Consider the following 24025-nt stretch of genomic DNA (forward strand, 5'->3'; position numbering starts at 1 on the left):
ACTGTAAGTGAACATATATATATCTAGTTCAGTATACAGAATACTAACACAATACTAACAATATGAACATTATATAACTGTTCTATATACCTATTTTGGCCTTTTGTTCCTATAAAACTGGACTCTCAGTGGAGTGAATGTCTCTTCAGCTCCTATCTCTGGGGAATAATGATTCTAGCAGCAGGAGCTGGGGCAATTCCCAGACAGGATGTGTGTGAGGCTGGCTGTGATTGGTGAAAACTCTTGCTGTGTGAGAAGCTGGCTTTGATTGGTCTAGACTTCTGCCCAGCAACAACAGATTAACACTATACTTTCTGTTGTTTTTGTTGTGTCACTGAGCTTACCCTACACTACAAAATAAATCGTAAAGGCATATTATCTTTTTCTGCTTCTGTGAACACAAACTATAACAGTTATATAAAATGCAAAATATGATGTCACAGTAAATAACTCTGCTTTTGTCTTTAACACATAAACATAGGAACTGTATTAAGGTTATTAGCAGGTTTAACTATATACACATATAAGGCTATACTAGCAACCTAGGACAGGTCTTAGCTGGCCAGCTACACTCCCACCAAAATTACCTTTAATTCTATGTTTTTAGTGGTAGGACTTGAACATGAATTTGAGGAATTTTCCATCAGGTTCTCAACTTCCAATTGTCTTTTATCCCTCTCAAGTAGAACAACTAACTTCTGTATAGGACGTTCCAACTTGAGTGGAGTAGTGAGACGTTTTCCTTTTTTGTCAAGTTTTGAGTCTCCTATTTGTAACAACACTCTTATTACTAGTTTGTCTTCATCCTTTTGAACTTCTAGAACTTTGGCCAATTTCCATTGACTTTGAGGTAAATCTTCTTCTTTTACTAACACTATGTCACCAACTTGGACATTTCTTCTGGGTGTTTGCCATTTACTTCTTAGCATACGATTGGCTAAGTACTCTTTCCTCCATCTATTCCAAAACTGTTCTGATAGATATTTAACTCTTCGCCATCTCCTTTTAGCATATAAATCCTCTTTGGTGAACTTGCCAGGTGGTGGCTATATGTAATTAAGGTGAAGTAGATGGTTGGGAGTTAAAGGGTCCAAACTTGTTGGATCGTTGATGTTATTAAGAGTAAGTGGACGACGGTTAACAATAGACATTACTTCATAGAATAGGGTCCTAAGTGAGGCATCATCTATTCTTCCGGAGTTCTTTTTCAACACCGAACTTAACACATTTCTCATAGTTCTGATTTGTCTTTTCCAAACTCCTCCTGTATGACTTGTATGTGGAACATTCATGTGAAAATCACACAGTTTCTCTAACAAATACTCAGTTCCTTTTTCTTTATCGATCTCTTTTACAGCTTTTTTCGATTCATTCTTTGCTCCGACAAAATTAGATCCTTGCTCAGATCTAAGATCTCTAACGGTACCTCTAATGGCTATGAAACATCTTAAGGCGTTGATGAGTGTGTCAGTTGACATATCCTCTAACATTTCCAGGTGAATTGCTCTGGAACTCAGACATGTAAATATTAGTCCATATCTCTTGTACTCCTTGCGGTTTTGCTTGGTGATGAATGGGCCAAAGCAATCAATTTCGCTATAAAGAAATGGCGGTGATGGGTTTACACGATCTGCTGGTAAATCTGCCATTCTTTGCTCTTCGGTCGGTCTACGTGCCTTTCTGCAGACTACACATTTACTTATATACTTTGCTATAACTTTGCTTCCTTTCACAATCCAGTAACCACCTTCTCTCAAACAGCTTTGGGTAAAGCTTCTTCCTTGGTGCAAGGATATGTTGTGGTAGTGATTAATAATCAATCTTGTGAAGGTAGAGTTTTTAAGTAGAATTGCTGGATGTTTCACTCTGCTATGTAACGATGCATTTTCCAGTCTCCCTCCCACCTTCAGTATACCATCCTGCAGAACAAGATTAAGCTTGTAAAATGGGTGGTTGTTTGGAAGCCTTTTAGGTCTAAGTCTCTTCAACTCTTCAGTGTAGAATCTCTGTTTAATGAGTCGTATGACTGTTTCTTCAGCTTTCATTCTTTCTTCTACATTCAACAATTCCTTCTTTCTAATTCCCTTTGCCAAACGTTGAATTCGAGCTACTACGTTTATGACTGTATTCCATTTTGAACATCTGGCTAGTCTTTCAAGTATGTCATCTTGACACTTGGCAGCAGTGTTCAATGTTTGTACAACTTTTACTTCTGGATCACCCATAGACAATTCTGTGTAACCTTTACTGGGCGTGATTTCCTTTTCCCAAAGGAACTCTGGTCCGGTAAACCAGTTTGAATTTTTCAATTCTGTTACAGTCAGGCCTCTTGAAGCATGCTCTGCTGGGTTATGCTTTGTGTCAATGTGATGCCAATGTTCCGGATTTGTTATTTCCCAAATTTTCTCAACTCTGTTGGCGACAAAGATATGGAATCTTCGAGCTTCATTGTTTATGTATCCTAGGACAACTTGTGAGTCTGTCCAAAAATATTCTTCATCTATTTTCAATTCCAATTCTTCTCTCAGAAACTTGCTTACTGATGTGGAAACTATGGCTGCTGTCAGTTCAAGTCTTGGTATTGTCTGAATACTGGTAGCTGCAACTCTGGCCTTTCCCATAACCAGGGCATAGTGTATCTTTTCTTCTCATATTACTCTGATGTAGGAGCACTGACCATAACCATAACTACTGGCATCTGAAAAATGATGAAGTTCTATTTTCTTGTACTTTCCGAAATCATGAGGTACAAAACATCTGGGTATCCGAACTTCTCTCAAGTTTTGCAAATCTATTATCCAACTCTCCCACCTTGGCCTCCCATCCCAACTTCTGTCTGAATAATTCTTGCAGTATTTATTTTGCTCTGAGGATTACTGGGGCCAAGAATTTCAATGGATCAAATATAGAAGCCACTGCAGAAAGAATGGTTTGTCTAGTTGCAACTTTCTCTTCAATAGATACTTCAAAGAAGAACTTGTCGTTCTCTACATTCCATCCCAATCCAAGTATGTTCTGAACTCGACTTTATACCATAATTAGCGCAACCTGGAGACGATGCTGCTCCAAACAAGTGTACTTTCATTCTGTATTCTGCTGGCCCTGTATCTCCATCCTCCCACCATAGAAACCTCATGAAGTCTCTATCTTCATTTTTCACATGAAACTGGTGGAACATCTTTTCAACGTCACACATGACCGCTACTAGATACTTTCTGAATCGACAGAGTACTACAGGCAGAGCGTTTGTAAGATCTGCTCATTTTAGTAGATCATCATTCAATGCAACACCATCGTACTTTGCTGAGCAATCAAATACTACTCTAATCTTTCTGGTTTCTTTGAGTGGTAAACACCTTGATGTGGGATGTACTACACTTCTTCTTTAGGCTGATTATTAACTTTCTCTGCATGTCCTTCTTCGAGGATGCCTTCCATGAATTTCAAATAATCCTGCTTAAATTTGGGATCTTGTTCTTCAAACATTTCAATCTAGCTATGGCAAGATTTCTGTTATTTGGCAGACATGGTCGTTCTCTAAGAGGTAAGGGCATTTCAAGATGACCTTGTTGATTCTGCTGAATACTTTCTTCTAGAGTGTGTATGAACTTTATGTCTTCTTGAGATACACTCTTTTCTTTAGAACTTATGTCTGCAAAGTCGAATTCAAGGATATTAATTACTTTTGCTGGACTTACAGTTGGTAACTCTTGGACAGATATTCGATGACACAATCTTGTCACCTGTCTTGAGTTTGCAATCTGCTGTTTTCCTTCAACAACACCCCATCCTAGATCAGTTTGAACAGCATAGGGTTCACCCTTTCCTCCTGTGATTACCTTTCGTGGTACAAAGCCTTCGGGACAATCGTAACCTATCAACAATCCAACACCAAACTCCTTCAGTGGGGATATTTTCATGAGATATGACAGATAGGTGCTCCCATTGACTGGCTGTTTCACAGGTAGGTATGCGATCCAGATCTAGAGGTATATCGTCTTTTGCATAAGTTGGAGGTAGATCTAATGTGCAGTTTGAATGAAGTCCTCTAACTCTCCGTCTTTTGACCCTTTGACTGTTCACTAATGTGTCTCTCCCCATCATTGTGGTGAGTTTGAGCTTCACTGGTTCTATAGTCACTTGTAATTTCTTGCAGATTTCTAGATTAATGAAGGTGACGTCACTCTGGGCATCCAGTAGCACATAGGCGTATACCTTCTTGTTTCTCCTTTTAGGATTTGAAATGCACACTGGTACAACCATTGATGTGCCATTGCTTTCTTCTTCCCTCACTCTTCAAGAGAATACCGATACTTTCTTTCCTTCCTCAGTATCTTTAGGTATTGAGGATTTATCTTTCTTTGGACGTTCTTCATGTAGTGGTATAGGATGGCGTCCTTTGGAAATGCTGCATGTGGCCTTTTTCTTACACTCATTAGTAGCATGGCCTTTTCTTAGACATCTAAAACACAGTTGGTTATCCAAATGTTTTCTTTTCATCTAGGGACTTCTCCTTCAATTGTTGGCACTTGTGTATGGAGTGGTTCTCTCCACAGAAAATACACTTGAAGGTAGTTTTGTCGGTTCTGTCTCTCTACTGATCCCAGTAGTGACTTTGAACTTGCTCTCGTAGGTATCTGGACCTTTAGCTGCTGTGTTCGTTGTAAAGCTAGTTGCTCTTGCACGTCTTATCTCTCTTGCATGCCTTTCTTCTAAGGATTTTAAGACGTAAGATGATGTTACTGGATTACATGCTACCCGTGCTTCCTTATTGACAAACTCAGAGAACTTTTTAAAACTTGGGAAATTCTTAGGTAGATCTAACTGTCTAGTCACATAGCGATCCCATCTAGAAGCCACTTCTTCAGGTAGCTTAGTTAGCATCCTGTGGTTTTCTAGATAGTCGTTCAGTACTTCCAGTCCTTGAACATGTGGGATGGCATTGCTGCATGCTTGTAAGAAGTCACCATACTTTTGTAGTCTTAAGTGTTCTTTAGGACTTATTTTAGGCCAGTTATTCAGCTTCTCTCTAAAGGCTCTTTGTACTAAGAAAGTATGACCATATCTTGCATTCAATTTTTCCCAAGCTTGTTTGTAGGCTTCTTCGTCTTTTCTATAGAAGTTAACTTCCAGAACTTCCTTGGCTTCTCCACCAACATATCTCTGAAGGTAGAATAACTTGTCAACTGGACTGAAGCAATGATGCTCAATGATCATCTCAAAACTTGCCTTCCACTTTATGAACTTCAGTATGTCTCCTGAAAATTCAGTAGGGTCCGGAATGGGAAGTCTAGCTAGGACTGTTCTCTGTGGTTTTGCTGGGACAATGGTTGTAACATTCTCCTGAGCATTGCCGTGGCAGCTAGGAATAGAATCATCCAGTTCTATTTTCTCACTTAGTTCTGAATTAGGCGAGTCCTTTTCTTTATCTTTTCCGGTAGAGATAGAGGGTAAATTCACACACCTTTTTCCTAACACTGGACTAGGCCTCTCTTTGCTTTTATGAGCAGGGATGGAAGTATAATAACTTTTTTCTTCACTACCTGCTGGAGATTTCCTTCCATTCTCCTGGGCATATGAAGGAAAGCAGGAGTCTTTTTCTTCACTTAGTACAGATTTGAACCTATGACTACTCTGACTCATATCCTCCTCATGTACTCCGAGTCTGGCTTCTATGATCTTAACTTCTTTCTGCCTTTCCAGACATTTCAATTCAGCTTTCATTTGATGGTGCTGTGTCTCCATTTCAGCTTCCATTTGATGGTGCTGTGCCTCTGTTTCAGCTTCCATCTGATGGTGTTGTGCATCCTTTTCAGCTTGCTTTTCAGCCATCAGTTGACGCAGCGCCTCGATGGCAGCTTCCATCTCAATTTCTGCTTTCTTGTCAGCAAGTTGTTCAGCTAATTCCTTTCCTTTGGCTGAAGTATTTGAGGACTCTGATCTGCTAGCGAAGGAAGTCACACTTGAGATTGTGGTCCCCCCTAAGGACCTAGCATAGTCTCTCATAAAAAGCTTATTCATTCTACTTCTTGCTTTAACTTCATCATAGTTTGCTGCAGATGATAGTTTTCTCATTAGCTTTACTAAATCTTTAGTGACAGCAGTACATGCGTCCATGTTACTTACAATATCGTGGGAAGGTGTAGTAAGTGACCGCAGGTTGACATATGCTACCATAAGCTCTGATTCAGATTCTTCTACCGTCTCTACCATATTACTCAAGTTCTTTTTTATACTTTCTTGCTTTAGCTTTCTACGAATGTCTTTAATGTATGATTTCCACTTCTCATACATTCTGGCGAACTTTTTTCCTTTTAATGCTGCTTCTTGCTCCAAATTGTCCAGTTTCTTTGAGGTCGGTTTTCTGGCACGTGATGAACGTCTTAGTTCATCTGCTTGGGCTATATTTGTTTGAGGCAAGACTAATGCTGCATCAGACTCTTCTACCTCAGACAGGTTCCCTTGCTCTGCAACTTCCACTCTATCTATCTTTGCATCCTCTAACAGTGGCATGGTATTACTAGGTTCAGACATTTTACTTTAAATGCAATACTGACAATCAATACGAAATAAATGACTGTCACTTTAAATACAACAGCGATAAATGCAGGCAATAAATGACTTTCACTTTAAATGCAATTGAGTCCATGTATTACAAACTGTCCTACTTTTATTTAAAGTCTCTTATTTCTGAACACAAAAAATGTCTCTTTATGCCAAAGCCTATATGCAATGATAAGTAATAAAAGGAAAGCTCTGACTTTATTCTGAAGCGCAGGATACTGCGATCTGAAGGTTGCTGGAACAAATGTCTGTCTTAAAGGAGACTTGTCTTTTCTTGATGTGATGCGATGCTCTGTTATGACTTGCGATGCTCTGCGCTGAGTTGTGATGCTCTATGCAGACTTGGATACGCAGAATTGGATACGCTGCTGCAGGCTTTGAGGCTAGTGGCGGGAAACTAGCTGGCTGCAGTACGTGGTCTCTCTGTGGATAGCGGTGCAGGCACTCTAGCTCTGGACTTTGGCCTCCCACCATGCGTCTCTTTCTCTCTCTCTAGGGATCGCAGGAGGGTTGGCGCTCTTTCTCTGACTATTTTGCCTTTGCTGTTCTGCCACTTTAAGAGTCGGCTGCAGTTTGACTAATGCACAAATTCTATGGCCTTTATGGTAGCTCCACTGAGGTGTCTTTGCTTGCTCACTCAGGTAACAGTTGCTGTGCGGCGGTATATGCGGGCGCTCCGCTGCTCTAATGTGCTCTTTACTGTGCAAGCTGAGGAGCGCTATCACTTCGCCCTCTGAGGGAAATAGTTCCACTGTGGCAGGTGCAGCACTATGAAGTGCCTTTTGCGCTGTGGCATTGGTAAGGTTTTGATATGTCTGACTTTTAGCCTAACCAGACTGTCTACTACTCTGTAATTCCTCTAGCGCCGTTCTATGGAAACAGTAGGTTTAAAGAGCACAACAAATGCTTCAAATAACTTCTTTATTAACTTAAACTTTTCTTCATATATAACACTGCCGCCTCCGCAGCAGATAGTCCATGGACATAACACGTGTTGAAAAGATATCACAAAATAGCGGCATGCATAAGATGGTGGTTCAACTGTTCAATCTTATCATTCAACATAAAATGGTGGATATATTTCTCTCTTCAGTATCTGTACTCTCACTTTAAGTTATTTAAGCACTTTATGATCTCTCTGAGAGGTATATCTGAGGTCTAACTAATAGTTCACTTGCAGTATGCCATTAGCAGTGACTATTTGCAGATTGGTTGAGTATGATCTGGTATGGTTGTATGCAATTTGGATTTCAATATGGAATCTGAATGCTTGCAATTTGTAGCTTGCAATTTGTATTTGCAATTGAATTTGGTGGAACTGTAAGTAAACACATATATATCTAGTTCAGTATACAGAATACTAACACAATACTAACAATATGAACATTATATAACTGTTCTAAATACCTATTTTTGCCTTTTGTTCCCATAAAACTGGACTCTCAGTGGAGTGAATGTCTCTTAAGCTCCTGTCTCTGGTGAATAATGATTCTAGCGGCAGGAGCTGGGGGAATTCCCAGACAGGATGTGTGTGAGGCTGGCTGTGATTGGTGGAAAACTCTTGCTGTGTGAGAAGCTGGCTATGATTGGTCTGGACTTCTGCCCAGCAAAAACAGATTAACACTATACTTTCTGTTGTTTTTGCTGTGTCACTGAGCTTACTTTACACAACAAAATGAATCTTAAAGGCATATTATCTTTTTCTGCTTCTGTGAACACAAACTATAACAGTTATATGACATCCAAAACATGATGTCACAGTAAATAACTCTGCTTTTGTCTTTAACACTTATAAACATAGGAACTGTATTAAGGTTATTAGCAGGTTTAGCTATATACACATATAAGGCTATACTAGCAACCTAGGACAGGTCTTAGCTGACCAGCTACAGGAAGGAGGTAAGAACATGGACTAACCATCTGTATACATGTCAGATGGAGGAGCACAGACACCCTGTGTTCAGCTTATCATCAGGGACCCATGTGGACCAGCCTTTTAAGGAAGCACTTATAATGAGATATAAAAGCAGTAGGGAATTTTCGAGGGCGGCCTCCTGCTTGTATTCAATGTGTGACTTTGGCAGTTAAATATAATTTGGTTGAGAAATATTTCATGCTGAGCTCCAGTTTCCCTCCAGACCCCAGAGGAAGCCGCTCACCTCCGGCTTATATTCACTCGTTGCTGTAAAAGTCTCCGGCTCGGAGCCCTGGTGAATGAGCTTGGTGTCCTTCTATCAAAGTGACCTGAAATCGACCATCACAAGAAGACGTCCTGATTACATGCTGGATCCAAGGGACCATGGCCTCCTGGACGGGCCGGGCTCTGTGTGCGATGCTCACTCTGCTACTGATATCTGGTAAGATACAGACATATACCATACAGTGACAGCAGAAATATCCGCTGATCATGGCTGTGTGTCCACAATATCACTGCCCTATACAGTCATGTGAAAAAATTAGGACACCCTTTGAAAGCATGTGGTTTTTTGTAACATTTTTAATAAAAGGTTATTTCATCTCCGTTTCAACAATACAGAGAGATTAAAGTAATCCGACTAAACAAAGAAAACTGAAGAAAAGTCTTTTCAAGATCTTCTGTAAATGTCATTCTACAAAAATGCCTATTCTAACTGAGGAAAAAGATAGGACACCCTTGCCCCTAATAGCGAGTGTTACCTCCTTTGGCTGAAATAACTGCAGTGAGACGGTTCTTGTAGCCATCTACCAGTCTTCGACATCGGTCTGAGGAAATTTTACCCCACTCCTCAATGCAGAACTTTTTCAGCTGTGAGATGTTTGAGGGGTTTCTTGCACGTACAGCCCTTTTCAAGTCACCCCACAGCATCTCAATGGGATTCAAATCTGGACTTTGACTTGGCCATTCCAGGACTCTCCATTTCTTCTTTTTCAGCCAATCTTTGGTTGATTTACTAGTATGTTTTGGGTCATTGTCATGTTGCATGGTCCAGTTCCGCTTCAGCTTTAATTTTCTAACTGATGGTCTCACATGTTCTTCAAGCACCTTCTGATACACAGTAGAATTCATCGTGGATTCTTTGATGGTGAGCTGACCAGGTCCTGCTGCAGCAAAGCAGCCCCAAACCATGACACTTCCACCTCCATGCTTCACAGTTGGTATGAGGTTCTTTTCTTGGAATGCTGTGTTTGGTTTACGCCAAACATGTCCTCTGCTGTTGTGTCCAAATAATTCAATTTTGGACTCATCTGTCCAAAGAACATTATTCCAGAAGTCCTGGTCTTTGTCAACTTTATCTTTGGCAAATGTCAGTCTGGCCTCGATGTTTCTCTTGGAAAGCAAAGGTTTCCTCCTTGCACACCTCCCATGCAAGTTAAACTTGTACAGTCTATTTCTGATTGTAGAGGCATGTACTTCTACATCAACAGTAGCCAGAGCCTGCTGTAGTTCTCGAGATGACACTTTAGGGTTTTTGGAGACCTCTTTTAGCATCTTGCGGTCTGCTCTTGGGGTGAACTTGCTGGGGCGACCAGTCCTGGGCATGTTGGCAGTTGTTTTGAAAGCCCTCCACTTGTAGACTATCTTCCGGACAGTGGAATGGCTGATTTCAAAATCTTTTGAGATCTTTTTAAATCCCTTCCCAGACTCATAGGCTGCTACAATCTTTTTTCTGAAGTCCTCTGACAGCTCTTTTGCTCTCACCATGGTGCTCACTCTCACTTCAACAGTCAGGAGCACACCAAACTAAATGTCTGAGGTTTAAATAGGGCAAGCCTCATTCAACATGCAGAGTAACGATCTACTAATTATGTGCACCTGGTGTGATATACCTGTGTGAGATCTGAGCCAATTTAAGAGGGAATACATGTGAGGGTGTCCTATCTTTTTCCTCAGTTAGAATAGGCATTTTTGTAGAATGACATTTACAGAAGATCTTGAAAAGACTTTTCTTCAGTTTTCTTTGTTTAGTTGGATTACTTTAATCTCTCTGTATTGTTGAAACGGAGATGAAATAACCTTTTATTAAAAATGTTACAAAAAACCACATGCTTTCAAAGGGTGTCCTAATTTTTTCACATGACTGTAGGTAACTGGTGTCATAACACTACTGCTCCTGCATTATATTGATATATATTACTCTCTGATACCCATGGAACAATAAATATCAGAGAGTCTAATTATCTTTCAATTATCTATCTCCTATCTATGTAATGTCTATCTATCTATCCACTGTATCTATCTCTATTTAAAGGGGTTGTCCAAGTTCAGAGCTGAGCCCAAACTTAACCCTCATTTAGCATGAATGAGTGGAGCATCAGAGCATGTCATTCTCCGCTGCTCCCCCTTGCCCTGTGCAGCATAGCGCAGGGCAAGGGCTGTTTTGTTTACATTCTCACTGCTAGGTGGAGGCTTCTGCCTAGCAGTAATCCTGGTGATGTCACCGGCACTAATGGGCTGTCTATAGCGCTGCCCTAGCCTGATTCTACAGGCTAGGGCAGCGTGAAAGACCGCCCATTAGTGCTGGTGACATCACCGGGATCACTGCTAGATGGAAGTCTCTTGCAATGAAGCCTTTTTTGCAATGAAGCCTTTGTTCTGTACGATTAATAAAATGCTCTGATGCTCTACTCATTCATGCTGAATGAGGGGAGAAGGGGTTACGTACGGGTTCAGCTGTGAACCTGGACAACCCCTTTAATATCTAACCTTTCTTCAGACAAAAAAGAAAACATGGATGACACACAGAGTTGCCAACCAGACACTGCCCCTGGGCACTGAAGAGGCAAATACCACCCCTGGGCACTTGCAAATCTCAATTGCATTTGGCTCAAACTTTGTATTTGGAACACTGCAGCCACAGAAATGTATCATCTGTGTGTGACCCGCAATGGGGTATGAGCAGTTTGACAGGACTGAAGTTGCTGACAGAAGCAGTCAAGGAATGATCCAGTGACTATTCATCTCCATTTGGCCCAGATCATCATGGGCAGAGGTCATGAGTGTGCAGCCCCCTCTACCACATAAGAAGACAGTATTACAACATGGCACATGGTAGTTGGGGAACTGGTACAGACCTCACATTTTTTCAGACCACTGTCATCATGTGTCCGCTGTACTCCCGCATGCCTACAAACACTATACTGTCAGTGCCATACAGATAGTCCCCCCATAGTAATAGTGCTCCCAATAGTGCTAATACTCCTCAAGAGTGTCCCCATTAGTAGCAATGCCCTCCATAGTAATAGTGCTCCTAATAGTGCTAATACTCCTCAAGAGTGCCCCCATTAGTAGCAATGCCCTCCATAATGTGTCCAATAATAATAATGCCCCCCCCCAAGGACCCCCAGTAGTAATAATATAACCATAGTGCCCCCACTATTTATAATGCCCCTTGTGCAGTGTCCACCCTAGTTCTAATGCCCTCCCTGCAATTATAACTCTCCAGTAATGCTCTCTGTATTGAGAATATGTAATGCTCCCTCCATAGTTCCAGTATATAATTCTTCTCCATCCCCTTCTGTAGTCTCAGTATATATAATGCTCCCCCATAGTTTAGTATATAATGCTCCCCCCATAGTTTAGTATATAACTATATATCATGCTGCCTGTAGTGCCAGTATATAAGGCTCCTCCATTCCCCCAAGTGTATATATGTGTTAAATAATATGTGATATAATATTAATTGGTATTTAATATAAAGGATTTATTACACTACACAATGACACCATCTATATTGATACACAAGGACGATGGGAGGGTTGTATGGGAACGTCAAGACCTATATTTGAAGTCTCCAAATATGACAATGTAGAAGTACATACATTGGTAAGACATGCCTGTATCTACGGTATAAATGGCTGACAGAGACAGACAAGGGGGTCGTCTTCTTCTTACTCTCACTCTTCTATTGCGGGTTGCTGCTGAAGAAGATGCAAGACACACATGGAGCCTGAGAAGGAGGTTCATACCCTTCAACAATGATACTTTATGGACCTTCATATTCACATATGGACAATAGACTAAGGCCCCTTTTACACGAGCAAGTTTTCCGCGCAGGTGCAATGCGTGATGCAAACTCATTGCACCCGCACAGAATCCGGACCCATTCATTTAAATGGGTCTGTGTACATGAGCGTTGTTTTTCACGCATCACTTGTGCGTTGCGTGAAAATCTTCTATCATGTTCTATATTCTGCGTTTTTCACGCAACACTGACCCCATAAAAGTGCGGATGCGGTGCGATTTTCACGCACGGTTGCTAGGAGACGATCGGGATGGGGACCTAATCTTTATTATTTTCCCTTATAACATGATTATAAGGGAAAATAATAGCATTCTGAATGCAGAATGCATAGTACAATAGGGCTGGAGGGGTTAAAAAAAAATTATAATAATTTAACTCACCCTAATCCACTTGTTCGCGCAGCCGGCATCTCTTCTTTCTTCTTCTTTGAGGAATAGGACCTTTGATGATGTCACTACGCTCATCACATGGTCCACCACATGATCCATCACCATAGTGATGGATCATGTGATGGACCATGTGATGAGCGTAGTGACGTCATCAAATGTCCTATTGCGCGAACAAGTGGATTAAGGTGAGTTAAAAAAAATTATAATTTAACCCCTCCAGCCCTATTGTACTATGCATTCTGTATTCAGAATGCTCTTATTTTCCCTTATAACCATGTTATAAGGGAAAATAATACAATCTACACAACACCTAACCCAAACCCGAACTTCTGTGAAGAAGTCCGGGTTCGGCTTTGGGTACCAAACATGACAATTTTTTTCACGCGCAATAGAAGGTGGTCTAGCAAACACAGCCAGGGAAGGTACATAACTTTTACTGCCCACTGGGTGAACCTTCTGACAGCCATCAAGCATGCAACCCGTGGCACCCATGTGGATTTGGTGTTACCGCCACGGAATGCATGCAGGCCTGCCTCTTCTTCTCCTCCTCCTACCCCATCCTCCGTCTCCTCCTCGGCTGACTCCTCCTTTTCCACTGCTACCACCTCTTCCGATGCACCCCTCCCAGCTCGCCAGAACCAATTCGATGTGCCAGGTGAGACGTTGCCATACTGGGCTATGGCTGTTGTGCCTGGAAGCCAAGAGCCACACCGGTCCTGCACTGCTTTCAGCTCTGCAGTCACAGGCCGATCAGTCGCCAACCCTGCTCAATTTGACAGTTGGTAAAGTGGTGTGTGACAACAGTGCCAATCTGCTGAGCACGCTGAAACAGGGCAAAATAACACACGTGCCGTGCATGGCACACGTCCTGAACTTAGTCGTGCAGCGATTTGTTACCAAGTACACCGGTGGTCCAGGATGTCTTGCGGGAGGCCAGGAAAATCTCTGGCCATTTTAGAAGATCTTACAAGGCCATGGCTCGCCTTGCTGACGTTCAGCGGCGACACTACTTGCCCGTCAGACGTCTGATTTGTGACTGCCCGACGCGATGGAACTCCACCTTGTATATGTTTGATAGGCTGCTCCAGAAGAAACGCTCTGTTAACGACTACCTGTACGAAGTCTGCGGCAGGACAGGTTCTCCGGAGCTTGTTTTTTTTCACCAGACTCCTGCGGCCATTTGATAAGATCATCAAACTGTTCAGTCGCAGCCAGGGCGTCATTAGTGACATCGTACCTTATGCCTTCTCTCTGGAGCGTGTATTTCCTCATGCCAGACCACACATATCCGCCACCACCCAGAACAAATAATGGTCCCTGTCTTATGTAAATACAGCGGCATAAAAGGCCTTTTCTGTCCGGTGAATGCCTAATGTTTGGGGCCATGGAGGAATTCAACACCTGTGACGACCACATTATCATTTGGGGTTTTTCAAGAGGGGGGATTTCGTTAGCCATGTTTTTAATTGAAGTTTATATTTTAAGTTTTTTTAAACATATGTATTTGACATGTATTTACTGGCCTGCAGTGAAATTGATATCCAATGACCGTGTAATCTACCTCCAGCCACCTAATTTCTTTTTCTTTTATGCACGCTGAATGCATAATTTCTGAGGCCTTTAATCTAATTGGCCAACAGTAAAATTGATATACAGTGACAGCCTAATGTACCTCCAGCCACATTATCAATTGTTCTTTTCGGTACAGTGAATGAATCATTTTTGTGGCCTGTAGTACACTGGCCTGCAGTAAAATTGATATGCAATCACCGTGTAATCTACCTCCAGCCACATAATTACTTGTTCTTTTCTGTCCGGTAAATGCCTAATGTTTGGGGCCTGTACTCCACTGGCCTGCAGTAAAATTGATATCCAATGACCTTCTAATATATTTCCAGCCACATAATCACTTGATCTTTTCTGTACGGTGAATGCCTAATTGTTGGGGCCTCGGAGGAATTCAACAACTGTGACGACCACGTGTATCGAATTTCACCTATTATCATTTGGGGTTTATTCAAGAGGGGGGATTTCGTTAGCCACGTTTTTAATCCAATTTTATATTTTTAGTTCTTTTAAACATATGTATTTGACATGTATTTGTACTGGCCTACAGTACAATTTTTATGCAGCGACCTCCTAATGTACCTCCAGCCACATAATCGCAGAATATACAATCAGTGATACAGTCCTAACCTCAGTATCTGAGGAAAGGGATTTAGGGGTTATTATTTCAGAAGACTTAAAGGTAGGCAGACCATGTCATAGAGCAGCAGGAGATGCTAGCAGAATGCTGGGGTGTATAGGGAGAGGCATTACCAGTAGACAGAGGGGGGCACTTATGCCGCTCTACAGAGCACTAGTGAGACCTCACTTGGAGTATTGTGCGCAGTACTGGAGGCCATATCTCCAGAAGGATATTGATACTTTGGAGAGAGTTCAGAGAAGAGCTACTAAACTGGTACATGGATTGCAGGATAAAACTTACCAGGAAAGATGAAAGGACCTTAACATGTAGAGCTTGGAAGAAAGACGAGACAGAGGGGAGATGAGAGAAACTGCTAAATACATAAAGGGAATCAACAAGGTAAAAGAGGAGAGAATATTTAAAAGAAGAAAAACTGCTACAGGAGGACATAGTTTTAAATAAGAGGGCAAAGGTTTAAAAGTAATATCAGGAAGTATTACTTTACTGAGAGAGTAGTGGATGCATGGAATAGCCTTCCTGCAGAAGTGGTAGCTGCAAATACAGTGGAGGAGTTTAAGCATGCATGGGATAGGCATAAGGCCATCCTTCATATAAGATAGGGCCAGGGGCTATTCATAGTATTCAGTATATTGGGCAGACTAGATGGGCCGAATGGTTCTTATCTGCCGACACATTCTATTTTTCTGTTTCTAAGATCTTTTCTGTCCGGTGAATGCCTAATGTTTGGGACCTGTACTTCACTGGCCGCAGTAAAATTGATATATTTAATGACCATCCAATGTACCTCCAGCTACATAATTACTTGTTCTTTTCTGTCCGGTGAATGCCTAATGTTTGGGGCCTGTACTCCAGTGGCCTACACTAAAATTTTTATCAACTGACCGCATAATGTACCTCGAGCCACATAGTCAGAATTTCTTTTATGTCAGGTGAATGCCTAATTTTTAAGGCTCGTACTCCCGTGGCCTAAAATAAAAAATTTCTAGGCTCCAGCAGGGCATATTTCTGAGAATTTCCCTTTAAGACGCATAAAAATGGCCCCTGATTAAGATACATATTTTTTGTGGGAATTTTTGTCATTGATACCCCTCTAGTATATCACTGTCTTTCTGCTTCGCCTGCTATTAAAGTGAATGGGATCCGCCGCGAACTTGCGGTTCGCGAACATTTGATCGTACCAGCCGATGTTCATTCATCACTATTAGTGACCACCCATTCGCCTTTTTATGGCGGTCACTAAAGGAGCCTTAGGCTGGGACACTGCTTTTTTACGGCGGCCCAGTCTGAGCGCTGTATGGGTTCCCCGTGCAGCGGGGACCCGGCTTTCAAATGAGAGCCGCGGCCCTGCTCTAACACTTCTGCCGGTCCAGGCTGTTTAACACTTTACGTGCCGCGGGCAAAGGCTCCCGCCACATGTAAAGTGCTGACAGAGAGAGGGGACTCACTCTATCTCCCATCGGCACCCTGCAAATGCGATCGCAGGGTGCCGATGTATGTGAAGGCTGCTTGGGGTCTGATGTAGGCCCCAGACGAGCCTTTAGTCATTTTCAGCAGGCTGCACCTCTCTGGCACAGCCCGCTAGTCAATGTTAGAATAGCATTGCCATTAAAATGCAATGCACTATATGGATAATGCATTGCATTTTAAAAGCAATTAAAATACTGTCTGTTATAGTCCCCTTGTGGGACTATTAAGTGGTAAAAAAAGAAGAAGAAGAAGAAGAAAAAAACATTTATTCAATAAAAAAAATCCATAAAAAAAATAACGTTTTTTTTCCATTGAAAATACGCTTTTCAAAAAAAAATTGCAAAAAAAAAAATCTTCACCCATATGTTTGGTATTGCCGCATAATGACCCAGACTAGATACATATAATGTAAATCATCCCCTACGGTGATGTCACTACCAGAGCTTTGAGACGTTCTCACAGCTCTGTTTCTCCACCCCTGTGATGATGTCACTATTAGAGCTTGGAGGAGTTCCCTCTGCCCTGTTTCTCCGCCCCTGTGATGAGGTCTTTACTTTCTGTTTCCTTCCTCCCAGCTGTTCCTCCTGTGTTTGATTTAGCTGCCTTTAAATCACCCCTCCTCCTTTGTAGAGGTGCGGATTATACTTTTCATTTGAGCTGTATCTCTCGCTTGAGTATCTTCACCTGTGTGATATCTTTTCACTGGATCTGTGTTCTGCTGAAGCAAGTACTTCGGATATTGTCTGCTGACTTTGGATCTGTTTTTACTGCAGCTGCAGCTCCTTCAGTTAAGTGTTCAGACATTGTGTGTTTCTGTTTCTTTGCTGACTGGATCCGAGGCGACCCCGGTTCCGTTTATATACTGAGCAGGGCACCGGTGGTCGTGCCCCTTCCACTATTGTAGGGGTTTCAGTGGTCATCAGCCTTAGGTACGCGGGCATGCCTCGATCCACCATCTGGATCTGGACATGTGCTTAGCAGCTTAGGGAGAGCTTTTAGGGTCTGACAGGGGTCACCCTTTATCCTCCCTAGTTTGGGTCCGGTCAGTTGCTATTCACTGTGTAGGCTCTTGTTGCTCACTTACAGCCGTGACAGGTGAATGCCATACTTAGTTTCCACCGAAAAAACGTAATAACAAGTGATAATAAAAGCGCCATTTACTCCAAAATGATACCAATGAAAAATACAAGTTGTCCCGCAAAAATCAAACCCTCACACAACTCCATTGAAAGAAAAATAAAAAAGTTATGGGTCTTGGGAATAGGCAATGCAAAAACATTTTTTCCTTTTAAAATAAAGGGGTTTTATTGCAAAAAAGTAGTAAAGCATAAAAAAACAATATGTATTTGGTATCACTGTAATCGTACTGACCCAGAGAATAAAGATATTATGTTATTTATGCCGAAAAATGAACGCCATAAAATTTATAACGTAAAAACGCAGTGGCAGTATCGCTGTTTTTCCCCATCTCCCATCCAGAAAGAGTTAATAAAAGTTAATAAGAAAGTTATGTGTACCCCAAAATGGCGCCATTAAAAAATACAACTTGTCCCGCAAAAACAAGCCCTCATAAAACTCCATAGATGGAAAAATAAAAAAGTTATAGCGACGATGAAAAAAGGAAGAAAAGCGCTTGGTCAGTAAGGCCCAAAATAGACTGGTCACTAAGGAGTTAATACGCTGGATAGACGAAATAATGAATCAAGTGATAATCGATTTATATAAACATCAGAGTAGTCAGTCTATAGTCAAATACAAGACGCAAATCCTCTGCCTAAAACCAGTTCAGAGACAGATCTGTCACAATGAGGATATCCCGTCTGAATTTACAGTTAACCTCGTAGATATTCAATATGTCCGGTAATAGGAGACAATAGTCATTGTAGTTAAGTATCATGGGTACTGACCTCGGGTCGTCGAGCGGGTCTTGATGGTTTTTCATTATATTAGGGTTGTTTAAGTAGTTCAAAATGTCCAATTTTAACAATGATTCCTTGATGAACAAAAATGATGAAAATAAAGTTCCCACTACTAGTGGGCTCACCATAGGTTGACAGAAGTCCTCGCGTGCCGACAAGCAATTTACAGAAAACGGAACTTTGGGCATGTGGCGTTGGACTCCAATGGCTGGCTGCGTATTGTAGTTCGACAGCCTCTCGGCTGAATAGCACTTAAAGGGGTTCTCTCACTTCAGCAGATGGCATTTATCATGTAGAGAAAGTTACTACAAGGCACTTACTAATGTATTGTGTTTGTCCATATTGCTTCCTTCCCTGGCTGGATTCATTTTTTGCATTACATTATACACTGCTCATTTCCATGGTTACGGCCATCCTGCAATCCAGCAGTGGCGGTCGTGCTTGCACACTATAGGAAAAAAGCGCTGGCCTTTCTGGTGTCCGAGACCGCGGGAGAGCACATAGGCTGGTGCTTTTTCTTACAGTGTGCAAGCACGACCACAGCTGCTGGAAACGAGCCGTGTATAATGTAATGGAAAAATGAATCCAGCCAGGGAAGGAGGCAATATGGACAATCACAATACATTAGTAAGTGCCTTGTATTTACTTTACATAATAAATGCCATTTGCTGAAGTGACACAACCCCTTTAAGCTCCGAAGCGGCAGGGGTAACTCCTCGATTTGGTTAGGTCATATATATTCAAGTTGTAAGTCCTAGTAGGCATATACTGTATCATACCGCCTGACTTTTGAAATGAAGGAAGAGGGACACTAGCAAAGATATATGTGTCTATTTGTCTTTAGGACTTTCAACTCCAATGTATACAACCAAACCAAATTGTGGAGCTTAAGCGCTACTCAGCCGAGAGACCCATGCGTGAAGTTTCCTTTTCTGTAAGGTGCTTGCCGGCACACGAGGACGTCACCAGTAACTCCGCACTACTTCAGTCATCTGGTGGTGAGCCCAGTGGTGGTGGGAACTTTATTTGCATCTTTATATTTGTTCATCAAGGAATCATTATTAGAATTGGACATTTTTAACTATTAAAACAACCCTAATATAATAAAAAACCTTCAGAACCCGCACCACAGCAAGAGGGGTCGATGGTGCCTAACCCATGATACTTACCTACTAGTGTTGATCGAGCACCAAAGTGCTCGGGTGCTTGGGCCAAACACATCTACCGAGCACCTGAGTATAATGGAAGTCAATGGGAGAACCCGAGCATTAAACCAGGTACCCCCTGCTCTGAAGAGGGGAGGGTGCCTGGTTCATAGGAAAAGGTCAGAAATGTATGGAAACACCACCGAAATGGTTCAGGAACAGCATGGGGAGGATGTCTGGATGCATCTTGGACTCCCAGGTCGCTGCTGGGAACCATGTTGTCTGAGTAGTCGCCACTTTTACATGACAATAATACGCACAAAACCAGAAAAAAAAACAATTTTAGAGGAAAAATTGTTAAGAAACATTCTTTCCTGTATATTTACTTGTATATAAAGTGCAAGTGCTGCCAGAAATTACAAGGAGGTGGCACTCCGATACAACCCTCATATCACATAAAGGAGGGCCTCATTCACATTGTGGTATAATTGTTAAGGTAGTGGGACTCCTACACTCATAAAGCCTATGCACTAAGTGAAAGGGCTGCCAAAAATTACAAGGAATCGGCACTGGAATACACCCTTTGTTACACATAAAGGAGGGCATCATACACAGCCTGGAAAAATTATGATTGATGGCCTGGTGACCCTCAAAAACATTTGGAGCAAGGGCCTGCTGGTCTGATCATCTAAAACATTAGGGGCGAGGGCCTGCTGCCGCATTGGTGACTCTAGATAACCTCTGGGCGATAGCACATCCCCGTGACGGTGACGATCTATTCTGATGTCTGCCCTATCAACTTTCGATGTTCTTTTCTGTGCCTACCATGGTGATCACGGGTAACTGGGAATCAGGGTTCAATGCCATAGAGGGAGCCTGAGAAACGGCTACTACTTCCAAGGGAGGTCAATGGCTGAAATCTGATTAGCTGTTGTTGCCTTGCCCCCTTTTTTTTCCTAATTGTGAACCACCCAGAGAGGGTGGGTCAAGTTATTAAAGCACAAGAATCCACGGAAGGCAGCAGGCGCGCGGCAATTACCCACTCCCGACATGGAAGGCCCTGTTATTGGAATGAGTACACTTTCCGTTAACGAGGATCTATTGGAGGGCAAGTCTGGTGCCAGCAGCCAACTTGCTCCCGGCCTCAACAACATTCACCCAGTGTGCCGTCATGGTGAGGATTGTGTTGACCAGACTCTTGGCTACTGAGACTGGACTTGTAGGTGAGGGCCTGCTGCCACTTTGTTGACTCTAGATGAATTCTAGGCGATCGCACGTCCCCGTGATGACGACGATCCTTTTGGATGTCTGCCCTATCAACTTTGGAGAAATTTTTAAACAAGGACCTTCTGGTATAGCACGGTTTTGCTTGTCCTCTCCATCAGAGGAATGACAGATGAGAAGTTCTCTTTGTAGCGGGGGTTGAGAAGGGTGAACAACCAGTAATTGTCACGGCTGAGGACGGGGAAAATCCTAAGCCGTGCGATGCCAGATGATGTTAACCCCTGCTCGGCCAGGACAACAGAATTAGGGAGCAGGTCACCTCCTAATCGCATCCCTAATCTGACCCTAACTCCTAGCTGCATGGGCCGACCTTTAAGGTAGGAGGACCCATGCTCAGGAACCTCGGATCCCTAACTCACCCTCCGACTGGTCCCTGGACTAGGAGTCAGGGTAAGACGGCCTGTTCCTTCTGGACACGGAGGAACAGGGGTCTCACTGGCCAAGCTGCAGGGAAAAGGGGAAACTCAAACAGATCTATGGATATGGCAGGTGAACTGAACCAGTTCCACCTACCTGCCACAGCCTTGCTGACTGGATCCCTGTGGTGAAAAGCTGAAGATCCCAACGCATCCACACATAGAGACCCAGATCCATAGCTGCACAGAAAAACAAGGAAAACATCAAATAGACATCACACATAAACTTGACATAAACTTATGACCACAAGGGTGGCCCCCACTGGCAGGTGAAATAACAGGAGGCTGCTCCAGCTAAGCATGGCTGAAGTAACCCACAGACTGGAGCTAACAGTGAGGCTTTATAGGCCCAAGTAGCCACACCCAACAAACACACCCAGTGTTCACAGACACAGAAGGGAATTAACCCTTCAAACACAAGGTAAGGGAAGACGGACACTTAAAGGGGAATACACACATAAAACACACACTACACCTGTTGCCGCGGGCAACGGCATGTGTGACAATCATGTCCTGGGGATCAGCCATAGGGCTGGGACACTGCCACCACACGCACAAAAGACCACACGTTGCCACAGACAACCAAATGCAGAAAAGTGTCACACAACAAACCCTAGGCCGTGACAGTAATCCGTGTTGTCTAAAATGCGTATAACGTGCAGGTCATGGGAAAGGCAGCCTAACATGAAGTCAGCCATGTGTTCCAGAGTACCAACAGGCAAGACTTCGGTGTCGTAATCAGAAGGTGAGCTGACCCTGTAAAAGATTATAGGTGAGGGCCTGCAGATGAGCTGACCTTGTAAAACATTATACGCGAGGGCCTGTAGGTGAGCTGACCCTGTAAAACATTATATGCGAGAGCCTGCAGGTGAGCTGACCCTGTAAAACATTATATGCGAGGGCCTGCAGGTGAGCTGACCCTCTAAAAAATTATATGCGAGGTCTGCAGGTGAGCTGACCCTCTAAAAAATTATATGGGAGGGCATATATGCGAGGGCAAATAAGCATGTTGATATGATTGATGGAAGAGGAGGAGGAGGACGAAAAAAGGGAAGATTTAACCATATAACATTTTTTGTGGTGGAAGGGGTGCATGGGAATACAGTGTATTAAGTACATTAAACAACTCATTTAAAAGGCCTTTGTTCATCCGCTTTCCTCTCGTGGAGACGAGAAGTCTGGGGCAATCCAGGCCTTGTTAATTTAAGTCAACCTGTCAGCATTTTCAGTTGACAGGCGGATGCGCTTATCTGTTATAATGCCACCAGCAGCACTAAATACCCGCTTAGACAAAACGCTGGAGGCAGGGCAGGCCAGCACCTCCAAGGCGTAGAGCGCCAGTTCGTGCCACGTGTCCAGCTTGGACACCCAATAGTTGTAAGGCACTGAGGGAACACTGGGGACGCTGACACAGTCTGCTATGTACTCCTTCACCATCTTGAGATCCAGACAGGAAATATCATCCAACTCGTCTTTACTTAATGCAGCTTTAAATCCATACAAGTTACAATGCAGCTTTAGTCTTGGGTCCCAGCAGGTTTTGGCAATATGTGGCAGGAATTTATATATATATTCTGCATCTGGTACATACGCCTATAGATCTGGCAGGTATTAGTCTTCTGCTCTGTCTGTATTCTGCTTGGTATGGGCCTGACTAGCTGAGGAGGTACTTATCTTCTCCTGGACTTGGGATTTGTACTCACAGGACAGCTCGCAGAGTATGGTGTCTTCTTCCTGGAGATCTATTGTTCTGTGATTGCTGCCTCTCTGGTCGTCCAGCTGAGGTAGATGACTCAGGCTGGGAAGATGGATCTGGAACCTCAGCCGAGGTTGGATCCAGGGTTGGGATCCCTGTAACTGGGAGCTCCTACCAACACAGCCTTCCCCAGAGGGGGGCTGGTTCACACTGACTAAACTTTCCTTCCTCCCTATGAGGTAGGATGTGGGAAGATTCCACTCCTCCTCAGAAAAGGGGGAGCTAACCTGGAATGGACTATTCCAGTCTAGATATACTAAACTGTCCTATAGACTATCTGCATATTGCCGCCACCTACTGGTGTAAATAAACAATTACAGCAATTTACATATAAAATCCAGATAATGCGAATGTAATGTCAGATTACACCAGATGATAACACATTTACACTTTAACATCATGTAGCAGGGTGACAGAGTTTTAGTGACATACTGTGGGATGTTACACTTGTCTCCCCTCCTCGGTTGCCCAAGGAAGTACGGACTCTGCCGCCAGCGTTGTCAGATGGAAATTTTTGGAGCAATTTTTCAACAAGGACCTTGTGGTATTGCACCGTTTTGCTCGTCCTCTCCACCTGAGGAATGAGAGATGAGAAGTTCGCTTTGTAGCGGGGGTCGAGATGGGTGAACAACCAGTAATTCGTGTTGTCTAAAATGCGTATAACACGCGGTTCACGGGAAAGGTAGCCTAACATGAAGTGAGCCATGTGTGCCAGAGTACCAACAGGCAAGACTTCGCTGTCATCATCAGGAGGATCACTCTCAATCTCCTCATCCTCTTCCTCCTCTTCTTCCCACCCACGCTGAACAGATGGAATTAAACTTCAATGGGTACTACCCTCTGTAGCGGAGGCAGCCGTCTCCTGCTCCTCCTC

At 42.9% G+C, this 24025-nt stretch overlaps 1 protein-coding gene across 1 annotated transcript in view; it reads left to right on the plus strand.

Moving 5' to 3' along the window:
* The first annotated feature begins 8751 nt into the window (after positions 1-8751).
* Positions 8752-24025, plus strand: part of LOC122939286 (autotransporter adhesin BpaC-like) — a 76836-nt gene continuing 61562 nt past the window's right edge. The window contains exon 1 of the mRNA XM_044295359.1: positions 8752-8921. Coding sequence (XP_044151294.1) covers positions 8864-8921 — 58 coding nt within the window. The 5' untranslated portion in view covers positions 8752-8863. The remainder of the gene's footprint in view (positions 8922-24025) is intronic.

The sequence above is a fragment of the Bufo gargarizans genome, chromosome 5, assembly GCF_014858855.1.
Source record: "Bufo gargarizans isolate SCDJY-AF-19 chromosome 5, ASM1485885v1, whole genome shotgun sequence".
Lineage (NCBI taxonomy): Eukaryota > Metazoa > Chordata > Amphibia > Anura > Bufonidae > Bufo > Bufo gargarizans.